The 19511-nt window shown below is 48.6% G+C and overlaps 6 protein-coding genes across 6 annotated transcripts; 3 read left to right on the top strand and 3 right to left on the bottom strand.

Annotated features, from left to right (window-relative positions):
* The first annotated feature begins 105 nt into the window (after positions 1 to 105).
* On the top strand, positions 106 to 2287 carry F5B22DRAFT_123873 (uncharacterized protein). Its single transcript, XM_047968904.1, has 2 exons — positions 106 to 1839; positions 1909 to 2287. The coding sequence occupies exons 1-2, from the start codon at positions 240 to 242 to the stop codon at positions 2196 to 2198; spliced, it is 1890 nt and encodes a 629-aa protein (XP_047831511.1). The 5' UTR covers positions 106 to 239; the 3' UTR covers positions 2199 to 2287.
* Positions 2288 to 4279: 1992 nt separating this feature from the next.
* Positions 4280 to 5773, bottom strand: F5B22DRAFT_123975 (putative oxidoreductase CipA). Its single transcript, XM_047968905.1, has 3 exons — positions 5547 to 5773; positions 4974 to 5471; positions 4280 to 4908 (listed from the first exon to the last, which is right to left on the bottom strand). Exons 1-3 carry the CDS (start codon positions 5586 to 5588, stop codon positions 4477 to 4479), a joined length of 972 nt encoding a protein of 323 aa, XP_047831510.1. The 5' UTR covers positions 5589 to 5773; the 3' UTR covers positions 4280 to 4476.
* Positions 5774 to 6378: 605 nt separating this feature from the next.
* F5B22DRAFT_655090 (pyridoxal-dependent decarboxylase domain-containing protein) lies at positions 6379 to 10748 on the bottom strand (the record flags this gene model as incomplete). The annotated part of the gene is made up of 16 exons (XM_047979863.1): positions 10556 to 10748; positions 10352 to 10491; positions 10287 to 10302; positions 10010 to 10196; positions 9663 to 9924; positions 9404 to 9552; positions 9196 to 9348; positions 8924 to 9141; positions 8629 to 8816; positions 8463 to 8571; positions 7933 to 8407; positions 7761 to 7864; positions 7648 to 7701; positions 7325 to 7554; positions 7130 to 7254; positions 6379 to 7061 (listed from the first exon to the last, which is right to left on the bottom strand). Exons 1-16 carry the CDS (start codon positions 10742 to 10744, stop codon positions 6379 to 6381), a joined length of 3282 nt encoding a protein of 1093 aa, XP_047831509.1. The 5' UTR covers positions 10745 to 10748.
* A 1837-nt stretch (positions 10749 to 12585) lies between these two features.
* Positions 12586 to 14211, top strand: F5B22DRAFT_636001 (uncharacterized protein; the record flags this gene model as incomplete). Its single annotated transcript, XM_047977223.1, has 1 exon — positions 12586 to 14211. One exon carries the CDS (start codon positions 12586 to 12588, stop codon positions 14209 to 14211), a length of 1626 nt encoding a protein of 541 aa, XP_047831508.1.
* Positions 14212 to 14814: 603 nt separating this feature from the next.
* Positions 14815 to 17066, top strand: F5B22DRAFT_123759 (uncharacterized protein). Its single transcript, XM_047968903.1, has 4 exons — positions 14815 to 15235; positions 15296 to 15536; positions 15604 to 15741; positions 15801 to 17066. Exons 1-4 carry the CDS (start codon positions 15084 to 15086, stop codon positions 16848 to 16850), a joined length of 1581 nt encoding a protein of 526 aa, XP_047831507.1. The 5' UTR covers positions 14815 to 15083; the 3' UTR covers positions 16851 to 17066.
* A 216-nt stretch (positions 17067 to 17282) lies between these two features.
* F5B22DRAFT_646039 (uncharacterized protein) lies at positions 17283 to 18294 on the bottom strand (the record flags this gene model as incomplete). The annotated part of the gene is made up of 3 exons (XM_047978678.1): positions 17283 to 17908; positions 17984 to 18067; positions 18171 to 18294. 3 exons carry the CDS (start codon positions 18292 to 18294, stop codon positions 17283 to 17285), a joined length of 834 nt encoding a protein of 277 aa, XP_047831506.1.
* Between the last annotated feature and the right edge of the window lie 1217 nt (positions 18295 to 19511).

The raw sequence follows: 19511 nt of genomic DNA, 5'->3' as shown, positions 1-19511 counted from the left end.
ACCTCTTTCAATATATTGTTGCGACCTTGGGGGCAAGACGGCAGAGGTCGAGATGGTAATTGAATGATTTCAAATGAATTCAAGGCTTTTGACCCCTCTGTGACCTTTCGCTCTTTCACCTTCTTTTCTTCTCGGAAATTAGGACTGTGATTAGGGTGAACAACGCCTCGCGACAAGATATGCTGCTGGTCTGAGCTACTGATAGGTTCTGTTCCGCCTGTCAAACACAAGGAAGAAAAATGCCGAGTGATCGGGGCCGCTCCGACGGGCGCGGCTTCGAGCTAGTTGCACAGGCTGATACTGATGACTACGGCCGTGATCAGGTCGAGCATCAACGGTTATCTGGACGAGAGCGCTTCAGTCGAACTGTTCAGGAGATTCTCCGGCAGACTTCAGCATCGCAGAATGCGCCTCCCCAGGATGCACGCAGCACTTCAGCTTCGTCGGACTCTACGCTTACTAATGGAGATTATCTACGTCTACCCATACAACAATTTGACGAAGTCAATCTCACAGATGGCCATGAAATACATGCCGAAGCCGCGGGCTTTTACGGGCCAGGGGTCGTGGATAAAAGCGCTACTCTCTCTCCCTCTCTGAGCATTAAGGCTGGGAAGGGCCTTCAGGTCAACGTCCAGAGCTATCCCCTTGCTCTTTCGCCAGGCGGGCTTTATGTTGATGATCGCGTGCAAGACCTTAGCTACCGAGGCTCTGAAGGAAGTATCAGCAAGTCTGTCTCTGATCCTTCGCTTTATAATTACAGGCCAGTGCCATTGAGGTGGCGATTTCTTCTCATATTGTTGGGCGGTCTTGTCGTCTTACTTGCCTTGACTCAACTTGGCTTGCACTTACTACCAGACGCATCGAATATGGACGAGAATCATTCAGCACTGCAGAACGTCACCGAGGCACGAAAGAGATCTAACCCCTATATTGGTGTTGCTGGGAATTACAAGCACCTTATCAAATATGCCAATCATACGGAATCTACTACTTTCACGTGGATTACATCGACTACGAAAGTCGAGGGTCGGCCTACCTCGTCTACACGGTCATCCTCGTCCACGACTTGGTCTTCTACTATAGAACCCTCCTCAACTACACAGTTCACATCTACTACAGAGTCTTCTACTACACGCTCCTCCACTGAGCGATCTTCAACAACAGCTTCGTCATCTACACAGCCCTCCTCGACTATTCAGGTTCCCTCACCTACGCAGTCTCCTTCCGTCACAAAACCCTCCCCCCCTATACAGTCCTCCTCCACTGTGCAACCTTCTTCAAGCGCACAATTACCATCATCTACAGAATCCTCCTCAACGAGACAGCCCTCCTCGACTGCACAGTTCCCTTCACCCACCCAGTCCTCCCCATCTACTATGTACTCATCCACCACGTCTTCGTCCTCTATAAACCCTCCCCCATTGACCACATCATCTTCTGCAACAGAGATAGCGACAGATACAGCTACAGATGTAACAAACACTCAGATTTCAATGACACAAAGTCAGAATACGGAGGTAACAACCACAACTATGTACAGTCCCACCCAAACCAACGAACATCAGTCTACTCAAGAGCAGAGTACGACAACACCAAAGCCAAACGACCCTAGCCCCAATGATCCGTCTAGCTCTACACAGTCGAGACCGGAGCTTACGTCGACTGATGACGATCAAGACTTGCCCGCGCCTACCCCTGGTCATACTAATACAACACCTCAAACTTCTATTACTCCTCCACTACAGACCTCTACAGCTGGGCCTCCTCTCACCCCTACTGATGAGCCGCTACCGCAGCCTACGATTTCTGGTCCTGTTACAACCTCGTCAGAAATGAGTAAGTAGCATACGAGTCATATATTCCCCCGCCCAGAATTCGGCAGCAGAAACTTACCGAGCTTACTAGCAACAGACCAACCACAAGGCGAAGCAGACGATGGTGCAGGAGATAATAATGGAAGTTCTTCACCAATAAACCAGAACGGTCCGCCTCTAGTTACCTCGACACAAACTTTCCCCAATACTGCTAGCAAGACGAAAGCTACTAGTGGCATCAAAATCAATACTTCCAACAATCCTTCAAGACATCCATCAACCTCGACGCTACTTCCTGGCAGTGTAGAGGAACATGACACAGAAGACTCTGAACCATTTACGACCGTTACAAGTGAGTACTTCTTGCATTCATTCACTTGAACTTTCTTCATTTAAGAACTCACTTGGAATTATGTTTCACCGCTTGCTTGCACTTCGAACCCTCACCGAGCAAACTCAAGTTTTGGTCATTGACCCAAACCTCCATAGTGACGCAAGACATGGACACCCCATCCTGGCCAGTTACGACTGTTTTTACCATTTCATCAAGTATCACCGAAGGAAGCTTTATTGAAATTACAGTGACCACAACCATTCACGGCCACATCAAATTAGAGAGTCCCTTATCCGACTTCGCAACGACTACCACTTATGCAAACGGCACAGTAGCTACTATTTTCTTTAAAGTATATGACACGGTCTTAACATCAACTGAATTTGATGCTGAAAGTCATGCTACGGCAACAAAATTTGCCCACGTCTTGAGGTCCTCACAAAAGACGACTTTGAGAGACCCTCAGGGATTCCCCACCGCTACCTTGGACTACTATGATGTCGAATCGACCACGACTCTATATGATAATAACCATATCCCTACTGCCACAGTATTGACGGCAATACCTGAGACGCCAGTGACTAGCACTCTGTACGACACCAATGGTGTACCTACTGAAACAACAACGCTCTTAAAACCCATTGTGACCGATACTAAGATCGTAGTGATTACACCGACCCCGACTGCATTGTCAAGTCCAGATAATGGGCTAGATTTGAAGCTTCGGCGCAAGCCTGGTGGGATATACTTTGCTGGTATTATGCTTCCTACACTCCTAGCGATCTCAGTCTTCGTTCCAATCCGTGTTCTAAACCGGAATGTCGTACTATACCAAGGATTCCAAGCACTGGCATCCCATCGTGGTGCCAACGCAGTAGAGTCCTTGTGCCTGAAAACAACCGGCCCCTTGAGCCTCCTGTTTGGGATCTGGTCGTTACGGAACGGACAGCATCTCTTGGGACTAACAAGTATTCTCGTCGTCCTCAGCGCTCTTACTATCCCTTTCAGCACTGCAGCATTCCCATTCATTCTCCAAGGTGCGCAATGTCGTCCCGACGGAACGAAACAACTGGAATGCCCCGTTATTCTAGGCGTGTTCCCCGTGCACGCCCATGTTCTCTCTGCTTTGCTCATCGTCATCATCATCGGCATCATTGTAGTTGCACTTTTGCTCCGACGGTGGGAAACCGGCGTGGAACGTGACCCGTGGAGTATCTTTGAGATGACTCAGCTAGCTGCGCACACGGACATAAGAAGAATTTTCGAACGGTTGCGTCGTGGTTTTAGAGCCGGATATAGCGTGGATGCCACAGCACTCGCTAACGCATTGCGAGCGAAGATATTCGGCCTACGTGAATGGGAGGAGGAAGATGGCACTGTGAAGCGCGGTGTGACGATCCTCCTTCAGCAAGTCGGCGAGCTGGCGGAAAAACCAGCGAAGAAGCCTGGACGATCCGTGACATTCGCCGATACAAGCGAGATTCGTCGACAGCGACGTCCCCACTGGCCCAGCGGAGAGTCTATACCTTTCTTCATGCTTTCTTGGACAGGGAGGATAGTAATGCTATCTTCATTGAGTGGGCTCCTGATAGCAGTGCTGACTTATGATATTATCGTACGGGGATCGGACAATCCTGCGGAACCCGCGGGGAAGGCGGCTAGCATACGGTTCTTATTTTCCGGGGCTGGGGTTCTCGTCGTCTTCGCTTGGGGCTCCTTCTTTAACGGTAAGACTATTTATCTCTCCTTGTCCTAAGTATAAGACTTTACTGACTAGTGTAGCTGTTGCCTTCCTTAGCCCATATAAGCTATTGAGGCGCAGACGATTGAGCAAGGGGAATGCAATAAGCATAACCCCCGCCACAAACCCTTTCACGGGATTATGGCTCGCATTCATCCCGTCCCGACGCGACATCTATCTCGGCGCTGTAGCGGCTACTGCTATACTCTCCGAATTCCTGCCCCTTCTTCTTGGCAACATCACTTCCAACGGCGTTCAAGTTCAAAGAGCAGAAATCGTGTTTGTGTACCTGTCAGTGACTATCTTGTCCATCATGATTCTAGTCATGGGATGGTCGTTCTTCGTCGACTGGCCGTCTATGGCAGGAGCTGACCCTAGCACTATTGCTGGAGCAATGTATACAGCCCATAAATTCGCCGTGGAGCAGCCATTGAAGCGTTTCTTCAACAAAAACGGCCCAAGTATCGTGTAGCATAGGTTCAATGAAAAACAGAAAATGTCATTCCCAAGATACTACTATATTATAATTAGGTTCAAGAGCTCTTCTCGCTAACAGCAATCGAGGTTTATTGATCATCTATTGTTCAATACTTATATCCGGACGCAGCAAGCTCAAATGCGAGTTTGGTTTGTTCGTCAAGCGACTCTGGTGTTTCCGGGGCAAGACCTAACTTCTCATTTTCCAGTACATGTCTGGTCTCAAAGTTGCCGTCGCCGTTGTTATAGTACGTTCTGGCATAGAGCATCTGGTTGTAGGCGGAGCGATCGCCGGAGAAAAGCCGCTTTTTCGCCTCCTCATACCGCTGAGCGGCGGGCTCGTACTTGATTGTCCAGTCCGACTCCATGGTTCCAGATACCCGGAGAACATGCTGGAAGATGTCCTTCTGGCTCAGAAGCCAGCCGGAAATATACACTTGCTTGTTCCTGTAGTCGGATAGAGTCGGCCCGTTACCACCCTCAGGTTCAATGGGCAGGGATAGGAGATTTCTGACTGCGTCTCCGGTCTTTTCCCAGGTCTATGTGACAGCTTGCGTCAGCATCCTGTTATAGGTTCAATCGATGGGGATCATAAGCTACTTACGATGTTGTTGATCTTCGTAGTCCCTTCATCGTAGAACGTCACGGTCTTGTTGTTCAAGTCGAATCCGTGAGCGGAGGATGTTGCCAGACTGTGGCTGTACCAGTATCCGGTATTCATCATGATCCATGCGCTCTTGCCCAGCTCTTCGGCCCTTCTCATCGCTGCTATAGCTGGTGGCCCCAAGAGTGTGTCAGTGCCGAGGGCTCCATAAGAACTCTCTATGCCCCAGGCGTTTGGAAACACGAACGCCACATTAGCTGCTGCAGCAGCTTCGACGAGTTTCTGCTGGGTGTCTTTCGGAGCCCTGGTTCCCATGGTGATGATGAGTACATCCTGGCCCTCTAGGGCTTTTGTCAAGCTTGCAGGGTCGTCGTATGACACTTTGGCGACCTTTACGCCTTTAGGGATCTCTGCGTCACCCCGAGTGACGGCTGTCACTTCGTGCTTGCCCCCACTTAGAAGTGCTTTAGTAATATACTTGCCCACCGTGCCGTTGACCTAACTCAGGAGTCAATTTGGCTTCGAACGTGTCTATCAAGGGATATCATCGGAAAAGGCGAACGCTCAACTTACACCGACGATGGCAACCTTCTTGACATGGTTGGTATCCGCCATGGTAACTGGATGATCTCCTAGTAGGTTTGGATTGATTTTATTGGTTCTCCCTTGCTTATAAGAATCGCCTGACTTCTCTATCCTGTGTCTTGTGGTTTCTGAAGCAATAGGTACTCTCGTATTAAGCAATGAAGAACAATATTTGATGACTGTACGAGGTAATTGTCGAACAGACCCGGGTCGGACCTTTATATTCACTGACAACCTACATCTTACAACCTCGAATATTCAATAAAGGCGACATCAGAGAAGACCGACGCCGTGTTGATTAACTCCAGCCCGTCCCTGTCCCGTTGATGCCGGGAGTTAGGTGGTCGGACACCGGTGTTAATGTTTTCGGACTTAAATATTACCAAAACGGGCGATAGGCATGAATCAACCATCCCAGCTCGGCGAGTATTTCGGCGCTCGGTTCCAAGTCGCGCTTTGCTTTCTACTTTATGTTATAGCCGCATTGGATGGCGATGTCATGCACTTCTGGTCTCGGAGAATTTGTTCGGAGCTTCTGCGCAATCCGAGTATCTCGGATCTACAATATCACATCATCTCATCTCTCTGCTTCCTGTCTCCTCAGTCTGACCTCAGACAGGAACGCCACTTTACTTACCACGCCAAATCATGGTGATATTCGAGTGGTTTAATCGTCCGTGATCTACCGGTAGCTATTGTCGTCACTATCACTCAAATGTCTCATATCACGGGACTTGCCGCCGGACTAGTATCACAGCCAATAAAAGCATGATCATCTTCATTGCTCATTACCTATGGTAGAAGCCTACGGGTCCATACGCTAATCTAGCTCTTTTCCAATCTGATTGAACTCGTATCTCCATTCGCTTACCTTCTCGACCTTCTTGAAGGGATCGAAATTCATAGCCTCGCTATCGACATACACACTATCCCCGAGAGTCAACGTGCCGCGCCCGATGAACTTGCCCAGCTCGAAGCTGGCATATCGGGAGCTCTCATTGGATCGATCTCCATCTTCCCAAACCCCGACTTTGAATGTCGCGCCGGGACGGAAGAAGAAATTAGCCCCCTTTATGGTGCCACTGCGTGTCTCGCTGTTCACTAGCTTGGCGGCTTTGTGTGGGCTAGCTGACTCATCTTCCCTATGTACCCTAATGACCTCGTCGACAAAGTTGTCGACTAGGCTGGCGAGTCCCCCTGTCCCATTCTGATTGTGTCCGAGTAATGTTTTGACATGGCCGTTGCTTCTCGATGGTAGTTTCACAAGAGTGTCCACTCGATGGGAAACACTGTGCGCGACAACTGCGCCGTACTTGCAGCCAATCTCCCCGTTGGGCGGAAGAGGCTGCATGGGTGCTTCGCGAACATTCTCTAGTAACAAAACCAGAGGTCTTTCCCAAATATCGAGGCTTTGCTCTTTATACCATTCAAGTTTGCACCTCCCTGCCGATAGCTGGGTGTTCGGCGCACGGGTGATGACATGATCGATATAGGCTTCATTTTCTGTACTTTATGTCAACCACGCGGGTAATGGCAAAGGTAGAGAGAGGAAGGCGGTGCTAGTAACTTACCATTTCCGTAGAGATAGAATGGCATGAAGGTTAGCGGGTAATCTTTCAGGCGGTATTTGGAGTTCAAAGGACGAGACACGATCGTCTTTTGAACAACTACGTCAACGTTTCGGAGAATGATACCACTATAACTAGGGCGTTAGCATTCACACTCGAGCTAATGTGACTACTAACAATAAGAATTAAAAGCCTTACGATTCTTTAGTCATGACCTGTGCTTTGAACCTGCCGCAATTGTCGACCACGTCTTTCAGAAATGTCTTGTTCTGCGTCACGAGGATCATTGGCTCAGCTGGGTACGAACGCTTCATAGCAACATATTTTTGCTTTGATGCCTTGTCAAACTTGGCAGAGACGATCAGCTGCTGTCGATGGTTGGCGACATGGAACATCGGCAGGTGAATGAGATATATGACTTCTGTTCCCTGTTGAGGAGCATGTGGTTAACAGATCCCACCTTCATGTCTAGAAGATTGCAAGACATGCTGAAGTAGAAAAGTCCCTGACGCTATGCTTACCTGAATAAGAAAGTTATGGAAGTCTGGTGCAAGTGTATTCCTTTTGCGAACAACCTATCAACCAATATACCGTTAGGGCAGAAAATGATGACAACGATGTCCGTAAAACAAACCTCAGCCTCTGCTGCGACGATATCAAAGAATTTTTGAGCTATGTCGTTTGTGAAATTTCCATCCGTGGGGAACGGCGACATGACGACGTTTCGCAGCACCATCACTTCGACCCTATTAGTGGGCTATCGCCTTCCTCACTGCGATTCCAGAACTGATGCAGGGGTGGCTTACAGTTTTGTGTGCTCTGCTCTATGCCAAGTCTTTTCATGAAGTGCATTTTACACTTCCCGTAAAGCTCATCTGAGAATTCCGTCGAAGTAAGATATAAAGGGATCTTAGTAGGATCATCTGTCGGGCTATCAACCGAGAGTGTTTCCACTACGCGTTGCATGAGATAATTGGCTTCTTCAATATCATCATTGAGCCGCCCATCTTCGTACCGAAAATTTAGCGCGAAGGCATTGATGTTCAGATCCGACCCTAACTCTCTCATCAGCTTCATGGCTTTGACTTCATCTGGCCGCGTCCGATCCTCGTTGGCGATTTCGGCATTCGTCTTGTTAACGATGTCCCGACGAATGCGTTGTTTCTCTGCCTCGATCTTCTCCTCTGTCGGATTTGACCCGAGCTCAGATGGCAGCATGTTGAACGGGACACAGATAAAGGGGCTGCTCGAATCAGTCAAAGCTGCCCATTCCGCAGAGAGCTATATTTTCCCATTAGTGAAACTCTTGCTGTAAGAACCGAACTTTCTGGCATACTCGTGTACATGTCCAAGTCACCTCTCCTAGAAGCGACCCATACCCTTCTGGATTTAGACCGATCATCTTGTTGGCTAGCCAAATCGACATTGCCGCAGCGCCCGGCTTGCTGTTAAGATATGAGATGTTAGCCAAGGTTAAAGACCTAGTCTAGTTTGTCACTCACCTGCCCTCAACACCATATATCCCAATGCTTGTCACAGAGCCACGTGACAGCACAGGCGCTGTCCAAGTTAACAAGAAACGCATCCGTCCATCGCGATAACAAAGGCCACCCGCTGGATAGGGGATATAACCGGACTTATGGGGATCGACAGTAATGGAGTCGACGTAGCGCATAGCGTATAGATCCTCCTATCCAATAGTATTATCAGTGATCATCATTCATAACTAGTTGTCTCTTGTTTGAAATTAAAATAAATATGATGAGGAAATGGGATATAAAGTTCACAAAATCTGACCTGTGTTTTAGTTCTCAAACTTGCATCCGGAACAAATCCGTCACCGTCGCCCATATCGGTAGAAATATTGGTAACATCGCCAGGGCGATATTCTCTGGGTAGCATGGAGCAAAAATAGCCACCCCACGCAGCATCAGCGTGAACCAAAAAAGACAATCCTTCAGCTTGCAGTTGTTTTCTCAATGCGAGAATTTCGCTCAGCGGATCAACCGCTCCCTCTGCGAAATCAGAGTGTTAGTACGTATCTGGAGACCAGTGCGCTATTGACACACCTTCCGTCGAACCTATAATTGCCACCACGGCGAGAACAGGTTGCTCCTCTTCAAGGCTTTTCCTAAGCGCCTTCTCGAGTTCTCTCATATCAACACGAGCCCCCAGGTCAACAGGAATCCCAATGACACTATCAGAACCGAGCCCGGCAATTGCTTAATGGGTTAAATGTCAGCTGCGTATTCCATTCTCACAGTCTATAATACGCACCGGCTCCTTTGGGCCATGAGTAGTGCCTAGTGTTCGCCAGCATGTATTGGCACGGCTTGACTTGGTAGGTTCGTTCTAGTACGTCTTTCCCTGTAGATTGGATTGTGAACTTTGTCAAGATCTCAGATGTAAATGCGTTTGATATCCCACTGTTTGAATTTTAAGAGTCAGCTTTGAGCATTACGCGGGGGTTCTCATAGAGACCCAAGGCTATTTAAAGGTAGTCAATTCGAACAAAGTTCTGAAATGAATGACCTACTGTTCTTGATATAGCCGATCAGGGAGTTCGAGGATGTCAGATGGTTTGAGGTTGAGAAGCTCCCAAGTCGAAAGCTCTGTGAAAAGTTTACGGGTACCTTGGCAGTTCTCGACGTGAAAGCTATCTGATAGGAAGTCAAAGGCTTGCCCCCTCTCGAAGGCTTGACGCAGCGATAGTGGATAAAACTTCAAGTTTCGAGCTTCATACTGGTAAGCCAAGCCTTCTCCTAGAGAATGTTTCGAGACTCGGGGACATACCAGCCCTGAAAATGATGTTAGAAGAAACCTATCTCGTGTCCTACGCTGACCAGCTGTCTTACCAAATCGACTCGAGATTAGCTACCGAACCGCCACAGGTTACGTGACCCCATGCTGTAGGCGCTTCAGTGTTATTTGGGTCGATATTGTAGCCAAACAGCTCGCATAGTTGCTCGCCGACTTCAATCTCCGCCACCGTAGTTAGAGGGCTAGCTTCGATGGCGACATTGTTTGGATTGTATAGCATGGTCATGAAATATCCTAACAATGAGGCCATCTTCACAAATCAGCAGTTGTTCACATTTCGCGTCAATTCGTTCCAGCTAGAGAGCAACTTATCAGCATCCGTAACTTGGGCAAATCATACACTCATATCAGTACACCTGACGCAGTTAGCGCGCTGAAATAGGTCGATGTGAAGGGAGTACAGACATATGTGCTTCGTAACGTGGTGACCAGAAAGGTATGCTGCTCCGACCTAGAATGTTCGCTGCTTTGCGGACAGTTCTCGTCATCTTGTCCATCGAGGCTAGAAATGCAGGAGTATTCTGTATTTGTTCATCGATAAATGTCTAGGTAGACGGGTAATCTAGTGAGTAGTTGGAATAAGAGCAGCAGTCTTTTCTCAATACGTACGCCATCTTCAGGGAAGTAGCTTTTTCTAGCCTTTTCTAGCTCTTCGAGAATGATATGGATATTCTCCTTGAAGTAGGGAAGGTTTTCGGCTTGTGGTCCAATGAAGTACGATGAAATTACTTGATGTGATATGTCTTTATAAGTAGTAGCCGAGTTGTAGACAGCGTTCTTTGCTGCGTTTCGCGCCATGTTGACTTTTGATGTGAAACGGTAAAAAAAAAAAAAAAAACAAGAAGGCGATTCCAAGTACCTTATTCTCTGGAAGAAGGACTTGGCCCTCCCTCTAAATACCGCCCAGCTGCATTTCACATTTCGGATGGTTCCGCTCATACGTATTGTCTCGCGTATAATTCTACAAGAGGCTTGGCTCTCACGAACATGGAAAATATCTTCACAATGGTAGCATTTTGATGATGTATATCCTGCATCAACCAATCTCTCCAGCCACCTGACTCACCACAGTTCTACATGTTCTGAATCAACAGCGTAAATTATAGCTGTTATTTACTCTTCGCAATGGGGTAGATACGCCCAAAACTATACCTCAGACACTATCACAAAGTTTTCAGCTTTCTCCCAGACATGCAGCAGAAACTTTAGCTTAGATGGTAGGCACTATTGATGCGGCCCGCTCCGTCCATACCAATACCGGGGAAGTTGAGATCCGTGATTGACATCTTTCACTTCCCGCCAAGACCCTATCGAGCTGAATGGCGTGCCGAGGATTTGCTTCTTCCACCACCAAAGGTCACCCAAGCTTAGTGGCTGAATTACGTGATGGCCAGTCATAATTGAAGACTTAAAACACCTTGATGAACGGTTCCGAAACAGTCGAACACTTGTTCGGCACTATGTCAGGATAGACCTACCTGATATATTTACTATTTATCACTTCTTAAGGTAACAGTCACACGTGTGTCTGGTTGTCGAGGCGAGAAAGGGAGGCTACGAACGCATCTGCCTCCATGAATGAGCCGGCTAATTGCCCAAACCCATTTACACGCACCAATCATTTTTCATGAGTGATATATGGTTTTTAGAACCACGTCGAACATTTCGATGACAAGAATTCGTAGATATAGTAAGCTTCTTCTGCTTTCCCCTAGCTAGGATCTGGGCGCCAGACTCCTCGAAAAATCGCAGCAGCTTCTCCGCAATCCTTCAACCTCAATGAAGTCAGCACAGGTACTCATAGTCGCCTCGACGACTAGCGGTGTCGTCAACGCTGTTCCAATGGGGGGCAGTCTTCGGAACCTGAATAAAGAAGCCTGCGCTAGGGCTGGTGCATGCGGCCACTCGATGGAATGCAACGAACTCTGGCTGTCATGTAACCTAAACTTGCTTTTGGCAGGAAAAAGCGACCTTTCAGAAGACGGTGTAAGTTCGAAGGGCACGCGTATATGTCGGCGTACCTCGTTGCACAGGAAATAAATCATGTACTAATAATCTTTCGCTAGGAACATCCAGATTTGGGCTACATTGTGCCCTGGTGGTATCAAGGCATGGGAATGACGATGTAGAAGCCTTAGAGTCTAACTGCGACCAAGTCGTTTTGTGAAGATAATTCAACTGCTTTACGGGTTCAAATACGAGTCAACTGGTCGCGCCACTACCCTCGCGTAGGTTACATAGAAAGCTATCAATTGAGAGAGGATTCCTATTTCATTGGTCCTTGGCAGGTACTACAGGCCGTCAAGATCCTCATCCGATCTTATAGGATTCCCAAGTCATATCTGTCATATCTACATATACACGTCGCCTTGAATTTGAGATTAGACTTGTTATTTATCCTAACTAGGTACAATGGAATATTATATTTGATAATCGATTCAACTACCTAGGTAGCATAAGTTATTCAATGTTTTGGCTCCGAGTGGGGCTTATCTCCAGCACTCGTCGACTAACTCCGCAGCTATGCAATCGCCACCATGTCATGCTGCTCATCATTCAACGACAAGATCACTCTGTATTCTTATTGTCACTTTCTTTTCCTTCCCTTTCCAGTCAATTACCTCTGTTTAGAGATAGCTATGTCTAGTAGAACAGCGATTCCGTATGTGTGCGCTCGGTGCTCACTAAAACCGTTCCGTCAAATCCACGCCAAGCCCACAATACCCTCAAGGAAGAGCTATGCGACAAGGTCCGAACCCAGCAACGACTCTTCCACAGCTACAAACGAGCCGCAACATTTGACAAGCAGCAACAATGACAATGCCGCCCACGAGAGTTCCACCGAACAGGGGGCCATGTCTCGCCGCCTTCAAGAAGCGACCGAAGAGGCTCTCCTAACAGGCGGAACAGCAGGTCGACGTGCCGTTGAAGATGCCGGCTTTTCGGAAGAGCTAAAAGAAAGGCTATTCGCCAAGGTCAAAGACGCAGAGTTCCGATCGCAATATGCCGCCGCTTTATCTGAAGCAAACATGCCAGCGTCGGCAGGTGCAGGCACGCGGGTTACTGCGACGAGCCGACCCTGGACAGGCGAGGAAACTACCGAGGACGCCGTTCTACGAATGCTTACCGATGCCCACAAACCCCTTGCGCGCGAACTGCGTGGCCGCCCCAAAATATCCGAGCTTCGACCGGTCGATATGCGCATGCGACAGCAAGCTAAGCTGAACCCTAGCCATAGAGCTGCGAATGCAAGAGATAGAGCTTCTATGTACGCCGGTTTAGGCATCAAGGAATCTGAAGGAAGCCTCAGTGATGCAGAGAAAGCCGCTAGAAGAGAGGAGTTTCGTGAGCGTTTCCAGCCAGGAGCTCGAGCTCTACCAAACACAGTCACCGGGCTCGCGGCGCTGGCAAACCAGCGCATTGAAGACGCAATAGCGAGGGGACAGTTTGAGAACATACCGCGGGGAAAGGATGCCGCACAACGTGATACGAGGAGCGACAATCCTTTCATCGACACTACGGAATATATCTTGAATAACATGATCAAACGGCAGGACATTGTTCCACCTTGGATCGAGAAGCAACAGGAGCTGGCTAAGGCGGCTCACACATTCCGTAGTAGGCTACGAAATGATTGGAAACGTCACGCGGCCAGGACGATAGCCAGTGAAGGTGGCTCACTTGAGGCTCAGATGGAACGTGCTGCGCAGTTTGCAAGAGCAGAAAAACTTCACAATCCACGAAAAGGCGATGTTGATCAAATGTCAATTCCTACCAATATGACTGAAGATGTTGTCATGGTCAAGATACGCCAGCAGATCGGCACAAGTTCACCAAGTGCAGATGCGTCACAGGCGACGGAGAGCAATACCGTTGAATCTGCAGCACACTTGTGGCAACCTTTTCGAGATCCTGAATGGTTAAAGACTGAACAGTCCTATATGGAGCTTTCTATAAATAATCTGAACACCCTCGCGCGATCTTATAACCTCATGGCCCCCGAACTCGCAAAGAAGCCCTACTTCAACCTCGAAAGAGAGTTAAATAACTGCTATGCCGATATTGCTCCGCTGCTCGCCGACACAATCAGAGCTCGAGCTACACGACCCCCAAAATCTCCGGTGGAGGCCGTTGGGAATCAGTCGCGTAGCATTTTAGGTCGTTTCGGGAACGATGGGGCCCGGCCAAAGATCTATGAATCGAAGGCACCCCGTTATGGACTTAAAGAGTTCTGGCGCGACCTATTCAGTCGGCAAGATGCTTGAAAATGACCTTAAAACAAATGCCAGTAGATATTGTCATGCCATCTCTCCTGATGATCCTAATTGGTGTGCCTCTCTCAGGGACTTCTCTAGTGTACTAGTCTGAGTGATTATCCGTGGGCTAAGGCTAGCCGTCGCATGCACTTACATCATGACAATAGTAAAATTGGGTGCAAGTCAATTGAGTTCTAGGCGCGAGGGGCAGCAGCGGGCCTAGCCGGCTAACGATTCGGGCCAAAGGAAGGCTGATGCCACCGCGGCAAGCTGATCTCTTCAGGAACCTAGGTCTGGCCGGCGCATTAGCGACACGGTAGTCTAGCTGACGCCTGGGAGCCATCCGCTGCCGTCAATTCTCAATACCTACCTCATGCGCATGGACTAGACGTCTTGGGACGAGACGAAGCGATTGGATAATTTTTGCCTGATAGCTACCAAAATACCAAGACACCAAGACACCAAGACATCAGAGTTCTATGCTCCCCAGCATCTACCCCAGGGGCAGGGTCACAGTCTCCAGACGCGCAGAAGCGACTCGTCCATCGCGGGGAGTGGATAAACTCGTGGGTAGTGGAACTACTACGACAGTGCTACCCCATCTGGGCAATAAAGCATCAAGGTATGATTCGATAGGTTCGGCCCTTAATCATCCACCACGGTCGGACATGCGATTTGACGGCCCAGTATTTTCTCATCCTAGAGTCGATTTAAAACATCTTGTCTTTCCTTCATCCCTTTCTAAATCTTCTTGTTTGTGCTTCTTATTCTTTGCCGTTGTTCTGTTTCATCTTGTGCTGTGCTGTGCTGTCCCCAACTCTCGTTGACTGACTGCCTTTGAGCTCCACTCTTTGATCGCGGACCGTAGTGGTGACAGCAGCATGACGTCGCTCGTGGCATCCCAGGCTCTTAAGGGTCGCATTCAGAGAGCTTCATTCCTCAAGAAGCTCTGCCGCCCCGAAGACCTGCTTCACCACTTCCCCAATGGCGCTTCGATCGGATGGTCTGGTTTCACAGGTGTTGGGTACCCCAAGTAAGTCAGAACGAACCACTGCGCTTTACCGTGACCACCCCAGACTAACACAGAAATCAGGAAAACGCCAACCTTCTTGGCTGACCACGTAGAGAAGAACAATCTCCAAGGGAAGCTACGATATGATCTTTTCGTAGGAGCCTCGTCCGGTGCCGAGACGGAGGATCGATGGGCCAAGCTAGACATGATCGCACGCCGGTCGCCTCATCAAGTCGGCAAGTCCATCGCAAAGGGCATCAACGAAGGAAGAATCAATTTCTTTGACAAGCATTTGTCTATGTTTCCCGTCGATTTAGTCTACGTAAGTTTGCCACTGTGATCAGAGCCATTTGTCCGTTGTGAACCTTCAGGGCCTAACACACAAGCAGGGCTTTTACACAAAAGACAAGCCACACAACGGACTAGATGTTGTTGTTGTTGAGGCTAGCGCAATCAAAGAAGATGGCAGCATCGTACCGGGAGCTTCTGTTGGAGCTTCACCGGAACTTATCCAGATGGCTGACAAGGTTCGTCTCATTCGTCATCTCGGATCGCCAGAGGAATAAGAACTGACGACAGTATACAGATCATAATAGAAGTAAATACAGCCATTCCGAGTTTTGAAGGTCTTCACGATATCACTATGACAGATCTACCTCCCCATCGAAAGCCATATCTAGTCATGCAGGTGGAGGATCGCATTGGGCGAACATCGATTCCCATCGATCCCGAGAAGGTCGTTGGCATCATCGAGTCGGATTACCAGGATCAGACGTCACCCAACGCCCCGGCGGATGAAGGTTCACAAGCCATCGCTAACCATCTCATTGAGTTCTTCGAGCATGAGGTCAAGCATGGGCGGATGCCTAAGTCTCTTTTGCCTTTGCAATCTGGTATTGGCAATATCGCCAACGCTGTCATCGGTGGACTGAGCGAGTCCAACTTCTACAACCTCAAGGTCTGGACAGAAGTTATCCAAGACACCTTCCTTGATCTGTTCGACTCTGGCCGTTTGGACTTTGCCACAGCAACGTCCATTCGATTCTCTCCTGATGGCTTCAAGCGCTTCTACGATAACTGGGAAAACTACCACGACAAGTTGCTCCTGCGTGCTCAGCAAGTCTCCAACTCACCTGAGATCATCCGCCGCCTGGGTGTTATTGGAATGAACACGCCCGTTGAGGTCGATATCTACGCCCATGCCAACAGCACATGCGTTATGGGTAGCCGCATGCTCAACGGTCTCGGTGGATCGGCTGACTTCCTGCGCTCAGCTAAGTACAGTATCATGCACACACCCTCTACGAGACCCTCGAAGACAGACCCTATCGGTGTCAGCTGCATAGTGCCCATGTGCACCCACGTTGACCAGACTGAGCACGATCTCGATGTGGTCGTTACCGAGGCTGGTCTAGCCGACGTGCGAGGATTGAGCCCTCGCGAGCGCGCCAGAGTCATCATCGATAAGTGCGCCCACGATGACTACAAGCCTATCCTAAAGGGATACTTCGAGAAGGCCGAGTATGAGTGCCTAAAGAAGGGCATGGGTCACGAGCCTCACCTGCTGTTCAACAGCTTCGATATGCACAAGGCCCTACAAGAGGAGGGCAGCATGAGAAAGGTCAAGAGCTGGTAAAGTGCGTTTATGAATCACCGCCGACGAAACGAGATGCGATTAGTAATGGCGCACGGCTGGGCATGGAAAAGGTGTCTGGATCATTGGGATAATCATTTTACCTGTAAATACGCCAAACAAGGAGTTGATCGACTTGTGTCGCATGTAGATACATCATGTGGAATTATTTGTCAACTTGTTTCCTCGATTATTCTCGCTGTCCATTGATCTTCGCGCTTAGGCCAGGATTACTATAAACGGGTATTGATAGTTCTACGGGCATATGGGCATCATTTTCATCATCTACTCAGCTGCCGGCTGGAAGGTACTTCATACTCAATTGTGCACTTCATTTGGCTCGTCAATGGAATATCTCGTAAATATCAGTACGATGATCCTCATCCAATGTATACTACCCCAGTCACCGGGTAGACCGATTGAATCCCACTTAACTCAGGGATGCACAACGTTACTATCAGCGAGAGTGATAGTATGAATGTATCGCAACTTGCCATTCTCCAGACGAAACTCATGGCTATCGGGTGCGTTCGCGAGATGCTCAAAGATGCACAAGACATCTATGGATCCGTACGACTCGTCAATCACGTATCGGCGATGTGAGTTGGGCGCCTGCGAATTGTTCGTGGGAATTCCAGGCTTGCAACTATCGTTCGGTCCGCCGTTGCCCGTGTACGCGGAGCCCTCAAGACGGGCGCATGGCGTCCCCCACGGGACCGCGTTGATAGCGCTCTTGTTACTCCACATGTCTAGGTATGCGTCGGCGGCCGCTTTGAGGGTCTCGCGCTTGTCACGCTTCGACTCCTCGATAACGGACCAGTTCTCCCGCCGTGCCCAATACAGCGTCTGCGTGGCGTTGAAGAGCCACGACCCTGGGCTCGATACGATCAGGTCGATGAGATAGCAGCTCATATCTGTCGGGTTATGTCGGATCTGCGTCCCGATGACGTGGGGTGTCGATGCGCCCGAGGCATTGCGCGTGATGATCAGCTCTGTGTATGTTGCGCATTCCACTGTGTCCGCGATCGTGTGGCGGTGGTCGATCACAAATGCATTGAAAACTGCAGGAGACAACTTTCAGTTCGTTGTTACCAGAGCAAAGATAACGTCTGACTTTTTATTCTAGGGCGTCTTACAGATGCCGCCAGTTATCTCGCGGGTCTTGTTGTTCTCGACGTATGTGAAGTTATCGGCGATATTTTCGAGATAACTTACTTGACCTATTGTTCGCTTAGCACAAGTAACGTCTTTTATTTACTTAAGAGACATGTAGTCTCTCCATTCTTTCATCATTGGCAAGAATAAGAGAATCTGAGCACTGACCATTTTCATGCGCAAAGACATATGCGTCCGCAAACTCGAGCAGTGCTGTTCGATTGCATGCTGCGAAGGCATCCCGCGCGAAAGCTACAACCGCCACCAAACCTGCAAAGTTGTATGAGAGCATATCGGCTATATTCACGGCGTCCGTGACAGAGAGGAAATGATGGGGACGCAGAAATGGGAGTCTGTTGATTAAGTACACCAGACAAGATGAGCGCAAGTGCCGCCGTCTCGAAGGCCGCCACCACCGGTAGAATCAGCGGGAAAATGGGTCCTGGGAGGAGAACGACACCGGCCAGGCCACCTCCTCAAGACTATTTACCTCAGACGCATATCCATTTATATATGCAGAGGAAAAACTAATAGCCAATGTTACAGAGCGGGAGTTGTGCTAATACCGGATCTCTTCCGTCCGCATAGATCTGCTCGGCAAGCCAAGATCAACATGGTACCGGCGAGTCAAGTCTGTCCTCTATAGCCTCTCAATGGAACTTTCGGTCATCATTCTCATTGGAGTTCACGGAATTGAAACCCAGTGACTTCTCATGTTTTGGTTATTGCAGCGCTTGGATACATGCATCGCAGCCGTAGTAACGCATGAACAGCAGTCGCAGAAGTCTGAACAGATCCCTCACATACCACAATACACTAAGCGTTCGATTACGGCAGAATGTTAGGATTCTATCAAATTCAATCAGCAAAGGATTATCATTTGTCCAACCTCAACTGTTAAGCTGAAGCCTTTTATCCGCGCCTAGTACACATGTCTGTACAAAAGAAACTCGGTTAGTCTGCCTAGTCTTGTAAGTAGAAATGCCCACCTGTAATAAGCTATCCAAAGGCAGAAAGAAGGTATCGCAGAGGGTACATACTTGTGGTTTTATACGATTGATTGTAACTGTATAATAGTCGTCTCTCGTTATGTAGGTTGCTTGCTGTTTTAATCTACATCTGTCATATAGGAAGCTGCCATTATAGTATCACTTCAATTCCTACTCCCTGTTGTTGGGCGTAGAGAAACTCTTTCAAATTACCTTTTCATTTTCCCCCCCTATTAATAGAAAAGGGCTAGGCCTACAGGTCTCAGAAGCGAACGGTAAGAAGAGCGCCTCGAACGCCACTCTGACATGTAAATTGTGTAGAAATACTCAGCTGATCATGTGACAAAATCCAGAACCGCTGATAGTTGTATAACTAAGGGCAGAGCCCACTTGTAGAGCAATTACTTACTGAATACAGGAAGGCAAGGAAATCGACTCGTGAATTTCTATACATCATTCATTGAAGCCTATCAATATAAAAGCAATTTTATATCAGAAGCCCAGTCCTAGACTAACCGCA

Source organism: Xylaria bambusicola (genome assembly GCF_022495145.1).
Source record: "Xylaria bambusicola strain CBS 139988 unplaced genomic scaffold F5B22scaffold_17, whole genome shotgun sequence".
In the NCBI taxonomy this organism is placed as follows: Eukaryota; Fungi; Ascomycota; class Sordariomycetes; order Xylariales; family Xylariaceae; genus Xylaria; species Xylaria bambusicola.
The sequence above is the reverse complement of the archived record's forward strand: the minus strand, read 5'-3'. Positions and strand labels throughout refer to the sequence as shown.

Bases quoted from the DNA above. Each gene is read 5' to 3' on its own strand.
- F5B22DRAFT_123873 (XM_047968904.1), top strand. From the start codon at position 240: ATGCCGAGTGATCGGGGCCGCTCCGACGGGCGCGGCTTCGAGCTAGTT. The intron at 1,840-1,908 runs GTAAGTAGCATA...CGAGCTTACTAG, and splicing joins TACAACCTCGTCAGAAATGA to CAACAGACCAACCACAAGGC.
- F5B22DRAFT_123975 (XM_047968905.1), bottom strand. From the start codon at position 5,588: ATGGCGGATACCAACCATGTCAAGAAGGTTGCCATCGTCGGT. The intron at 5,472-5,546 runs GTAAGTTGAGCG...CTCCTGAGTTAG, and splicing joins AGAAGGTTGCCATCGTCGGT to GTCAACGGCACGGTGGGCAA. The intron at 4,909-4,973 runs GTAAGTAGCTTA...GCTGTCACATAG, and splicing joins CTACGAAGATCAACAACATC to ACCTGGGAAAAGACCGGAGA.
- F5B22DRAFT_123759 (XM_047968903.1), top strand. From the start codon at position 15,084: ATGACGTCGCTCGTGGCATCCCAGGCTCTTAAGGGTCGCATTCAGAGA. The intron at 15,537-15,603 runs GTAAGTTTGCCA...ACACACAAGCAG, and splicing joins TTCCCGTCGATTTAGTCTAC to GGCTTTTACACAAAAGACAA. The intron at 15,742-15,800 runs GTTCGTCTCATT...GACAGTATACAG, and splicing joins TTATCCAGATGGCTGACAAG to ATCATAATAGAAGTAAATAC.